Genomic DNA, 5362 nt, shown 5'->3' with positions numbered 1-5362 from the left:
GAGCGCATAGCGGGACAGGTGGAAAGCTGTTTCAGGTATTGATCATGGATTTCCGGTCCGTACTGGTGCTCTGGAGCGCATAGCGGGACAGGTGGAAAGCTGTTTCAGGTATTGATCATGGATTTCCGGTCCGTACTGGTGCTCTGGAGCGCATAGCGGGACAGGTGGAAAGCTGTTTCAGGTATTGATCATGGATTTCCGGTCCGTACTGGTGCTCTGGAGCGCATAGCTTTGGACATTGCGGTCCTCTAGGTCTCTCTTGTTCTGATGTGAATCTGAACAGAACCTTCTGCTTCCAAAACTGAGTGTCAGCCGTATATAAATCCCATGAGGTCTCTAAATGACTTTAATGAATCTATGAAGGCAAAGACTTTAACCACAGAGACTGAATGTGATCTAGAGCTATAGACTCAGATCTGCATGTCAACAGATCTGCCTACACGGATTCCAGCAAGTTAAAAGCTGAGGAAAATGACCCGTCACTCATTCAATGATGTCATTCTCAGTTCAGAAATGTGTATTTTATTCGATCTGTTATCGTTTAATCATGAATCAGCGATCGAGCTCATGGTTCTGTTGAAGAAATGAACGTTTATCTGGATCACCGACACCTTGCTTCAGAAAGCAGCCCACAGGAGACTGGACATTCTGTTGTATCAATGCACTCATATTTTAACATCACTACCAACACGCGTCAACTCAGGTCACTTCATAGATCCAGATCACTCAGATCATCCAGTCATTTTCTATCTGAGGAAAACCAGCCAGACATCAATCCCCCCCCCCCTTAGAATTCCACTTTCACTTCCTGGACTCCTCGGACGCCGAGCGGATCTGGCTTTGGCTTCTGTGTCCTGCTGCACAAAGAGCTTCTGCTCTGCATCCAACCGCAGCCCAGAATCTGGGCCTGGACCCAACAGCAGCCTGCACTCTGAATCCAAATGGGTTCTGAGGTCAGACCAGTTAACACTGAGATGAAGACTGAGCCCAGGAGAATCCAGCTGGATTTAAAGCAGAACCAGGTCTGCTCTTTGGTCCAGGAAGCTGCTCCTGATGGAGAAGAATTAGGATGGAGGAGGTGAACGGAGGCAGCAGACTCCAGCACCTTTGTTCAGATTCTGCTCGTCCAATTTTGGAAACGCTTCTGATCCAGGATCATTAAACCGGTTCAAACCAGGATCCCAGGACGGAGCGACTGAAAGGAGGACAGCAGAACTGGGAGACAAGGTTTGGGTCCAAAACTAGATGGAGCTGCATGAGGGACATGTCCCCAGGGACACGTCTTCACATCCTCCTCCCCAGGAAGCTTTTAGCCTCCTTAGGGTTCCGGTTTTCTGGGTCTCTAACTTCCTCTGTTCTTTGGTTCTTCTGGTGAAGCTGAACCACAGGAAGCCCCTAACCGCCACCAGGGCAGAGCTTGCTCAGGTTTGGCAGCAGGTTTGGCAGCAGGTTTGGCAGCAGTGCAAACCTCGCTCAGTGAACAAGTTCTAAAAGGTTCTGCAGCTCATCAGAACCCATCCGGATTCTCCAGAACCGAGTCATAAAGTCCCGGTTCTGATCCATTTTTACAACAAGCTAACGGTTCTGGAGTCAGCCTCGAACCTCCACATCACCATGACAACAGCCCTCAGCTACTCCTACCTGGAGCTGGAGGTCCACCTGCCGCGCAGACCTTCCTGGTTCCGAACTGCAGCTTCAATCCGAATCTGATCCAGAAACCCGCACTGGTTCCGAACTTCTCCTCAAACTTGCTCTGAGCAGAGAGGAGTTTCTCCCGCGTGGTTCCGCTCCGGCGGTCCTCAGACTGACAGCGCGCGCTGAGCGCCTGCGGACCGCAGAGCGCGCGCACGCTTCAAACACACGGAACCCTGCCGCAGGGGGCGCGCGCGCAGCCCGAGTCCGGCTGGGAGGAAGATGTCTGCAGATTGGACCGGTTCGGAGCGTCCGGAACCACAGCTATGGATTCCCGGGATAGAACCGAGCAGCAGCGGCTCCAACCCGCGCGGCAGCTGTTTCCGGTTCTGTCCTCAAACGGTCCTCTCTGCCGAACCTGAACAGAACCAGGATCTCCAACCAGACTACCTGGCAAACCCAGATGACTTCCAGAACCGGAACCAGGCTAAAATCTGTTCAGGTTCATGAAAGCAGAACTTCTGATGAGCAGAACCGGAACAGAACTGATGTCCAATAATCGTCTAACAATGGTTCTGGAAGTCAAAGAATCTACAACAGTTTGGCTCCAGAACCCCCGACCCAATTCATAACACCTCCTCCACCGTGCAGGGAGCAGCTGTTTGGGTCTGTCTAGATGCGGTTCTGGTCCAACATCTAGTCGGTCCCAGAACCTCATTCCTCTTCGCCAAGTTCTGCTGCCATCTGGTTCCTAGAGAGGTTCTGGTCCGGTCCACTGGACCCGGAGCCAGGCAGGAATGTTCCACCTTGACGGTACCGCTGAGACTCGGTCCAAATCAGGAGCAGAAACAGTTTAAATTCATAGATCTTTATTTCTACCAAGTTTTGAACAGAACCGCAGGTCCGATTCAGCAGTAGTGACATCACAGCAGCAGCAGAACCGACACAAACACCATCTCAGCTACCAGGTTCTCTAAAGGCATCGGTCCGGACCGGCGCCGAGTCCCGTCCGGACCGGACCGGCGCCGGGTCCAATATTTACTGAAAATGTACAAAAGTTACAGGAAATAATTTACAGGTTTGTGCAGGAAGAGGCTGTTCTTCATCACTATCATCATCATCATCATCTTAGTTCCTCTGGTTCCTGTCTTTGATCAGAACCTTCCAGGTTTTCCAGCTTTCAGAAACAGAACCAGGAAACGGGCCATAATGCATGGGGGGGTGGTTCGTTGGTCGGTTCTGATGGACCCTCAGAACAGGACCGTGGTTCTGGGTCAGACTGCAGGTTCTGCAGAGGCCGATCCGCTTCCTGCCGTGATGAAAATAGAAGCGCATCGTTTCCTCCTTCCAGAACCACAGCCGGGTTCTGTTGAGCTGGACCTCCTCCGGCGCCGGGCCCAAACACCGTGGTTTCCTCAGTGGTTTTGGGTTAGAGCGAGCGGCGCTGGCCGGGCTTCCCGTAAAGTGATGCATGCTGGGTAGGAGCTAAAGATGGAGGAGGAAGCCTGTAATTTGGGCTGGGCGCCGTCCGTCCAGCTATTTATTCTTCCAGTGTTTGTTCCCATGGAGACGTGTTCAGGTCGGGTTCTGGAGAACCCTCTCAGTGGTGGATCAGAACCAAAGCCTGACAGTGAATGTTTCTGTAGAACCGAGCCGACCGGCGCTGGTCCGATCAGACCGTGTTCCTTTTCCAGCGCTTAGACCGGCCCGCCCTGGGTTTAGACGCAGCCGTACTCGTACCACACGGTCTGCGGGTCGCTGTTGGGGTCCGGAGAGGACGGCGTGCTCTTGGACCCGCTCTGGACTCGGTTGCCATCTTTGCTGGAGTCTGGTTCTCCAGGCCGCTCGCCCCCCTGGACCTCCACTTCCTGTGACGCTTCATGGGGCTGCGTGGCCCTGACCGGCGTCACCATGGCGACCTCTCCACGGTGGCCATTCCTGCAGACGGCCGCACGCCCCCTGTCCCGCTCACGCTCCGCCCACCTCTCCGTCTGCAGGTTCAGGGACGCCGAATGCTGGACAGTGGGACTCAGGAAGTCCGGAGGTCCAAAGCGGGCAGAGAGGGGACGCTGTCGCTGGGCGCCGCCGCCTCCTTGGCGACGGACCACTCCGTCTGCGTCGTAGCTGTCGGGTCCCTGGGAGCACAGCAGGTCAGCGGAGGCCAGGCTGAAGGCTCTGCTCAGCGATTGGCCGCTTCGCTGGGGGAGCGTTTGGTTCGAGGCTGGCGATTGGCCGACCGGCTGTCGAGGGGACGGCTTCACGCTCTGACCGGGCCTCTGATTGGATGAGTGGATGGTTGGGGGGACGTAGCTGGTGGGAGTCCCCTGGTCCCTGGATGAGGGGGCGGGGCTTCTGGTGAAGTAATCTGTGATGAGGTCATCTGTGCTTCCTGCTGACAGCTGATGAAGAGGCGCATTCATTGGTTAATTAGCTCCTTAATAACATTAATATTAAACTGGGGGGGGGGGGTCTCACCAGCGGGGGGGACAGCAGGTTGCTCTCCTGAAGGAACTCCTCCAGAGTTACCATCTCACTTCCTGGGGAACCTGGGCGTGGTTTAACCCTGGCTCCGCCGCCTCGTTGCGGTTGGGCCCTCTGAGGGGTGTGGTCATACGGGAGGGTGGAGCTACGGGACAGGCTCTGCTTTGATTGGCTGATCACCATGACGTCATCGCTGGAGAGGCTGGCCGAGCGCAGCTGCAGGTCTGAAGAATCTGGGAGGAGCAGAAACAGTCTGTTCTGATTCTAGTTCTGTTACGGTCACAGGTTCTGGTGGTTCTAGTTCTGCTGTGTCTGGTTCTGGTTCTGGTGGTTCTGGTCTCACCTCTACATCCAACAGGGGAGCTGGAGCTGGAAGTATTGTGGCTGAAGTCCCCAGAACCGGGTCGTCCTCCAAAAACCGGGTCATCATCCAACAGAAGCGCAGGTTCTGGATCTAAGCGGCCCGCTGACCCACCTCTGGGTCTCTGGCTCCCAGCCGGACCGGTTCTGGAGCTGCGGGTCGGGCTCGCAGAGGAGGACTGAAGGTTTGGAGTGGAGGTCAGGCGGTTCCGGAGGTTTGGACCTGGAAGCAGAACCAACAGGAGTCATTTAGAACCTTCATGACTTCAGGTCCAACATCTGCAGCCAGAAGGTTCTGATGTGAACACAACCTGTAAATCTGGACCCGTTCAGAACCAGCAGGTTCAGCCTCATTCTGATCCTGGTTCTGAACCCGACTAGATAGGCTGGATGTGGACAGGCTAGTTCTGGTTCTGACGGACAGTTCTACCTACACTGTCCAGACCCGACTCCACATTACACCCGGTTCTGATCAGGTTTCACTGGTTCCGGTCCAAACACTGGAATGGTTCTGGTCTCTGCAGCTTCTGCCTTCATGGATCTATGTTCTGGAAGCTCATCCCAGCTGGAAGAGAGAAAACACTCCAGAACCAGAAACCGGTCCGGGTCCTCCAGAACCAGAACCACATACTGGGCCGGGTCCTCCAGAACCAGAACCACATACCGGGCCGGCTCCTCCAGAACCACAACCAGATACCGGGCCGGCTCCTCCAGAACCACAACCAGATACTGGGCCGGGTCCTCCAGAACCAGATACTAGGCCGGGTCCTTCAGAACCAGACACTGGGACGGGTCCTCCAGAACCAGATCATGGGCCGAGTCCTTCAGAACCAGAACCAGACACTGGGCCGGGTCCTCCAGAACCAGATCATGGGCCGAGTCCTTCAGA

The 5362-nt window shown here is 55.0% G+C and overlaps 2 protein-coding genes across 2 annotated transcripts in view; both read right to left on the bottom strand.

Annotated features, from left to right (window-relative positions):
- Positions 1 to 3105, bottom strand: part of LOC107101555 — a 14879-nt gene extending 11774 nt beyond the window's left edge. Inside the window, exons 1-3 of the mRNA XM_015400508.1 lie at positions 2881 to 3105; positions 1868 to 2050; positions 1642 to 1825 (exon numbers count right to left, since the gene is read on the bottom strand). Of these exons, the coding sequence (XP_015255994.1) occupies positions 1642 to 1825; positions 1868 to 2050; positions 2881 to 3105 (592 nt within the window). The remainder of the gene's footprint in view (positions 1 to 1641; positions 1826 to 1867; positions 2051 to 2880) is intronic.
- ccdc88c (coiled-coil domain containing 88C) overlaps positions 2499 to 5362 on the bottom strand; it is a 31330-nt gene continuing 28466 nt past the window's right edge. The window contains exons 26-28 of the mRNA XM_015400514.1: positions 4457 to 4696; positions 4108 to 4346; positions 2499 to 4031 (exon numbers count right to left, since the gene is read on the bottom strand). Coding sequence (XP_015256000.1) covers positions 3351 to 4031; positions 4108 to 4346; positions 4457 to 4696 — 1160 coding nt within the window. The 3' untranslated portion in view covers positions 2499 to 3350. The remainder of the gene's footprint in view (positions 4032 to 4107; positions 4347 to 4456; positions 4697 to 5362) is intronic.

This window comes from Cyprinodon variegatus, unplaced genomic scaffold (genome assembly GCF_000732505.1).
Source record: "Cyprinodon variegatus isolate N-32 unplaced genomic scaffold, C_variegatus-1.0 Scaffold1112, whole genome shotgun sequence".
Lineage (NCBI taxonomy): Eukaryota > Metazoa > Chordata > Actinopteri > Cyprinodontiformes > Cyprinodontidae > Cyprinodon > Cyprinodon variegatus.
Note: the sequence above shows the minus strand (reverse complement) of the source record. Positions and strands in the feature narration are given on the sequence as shown.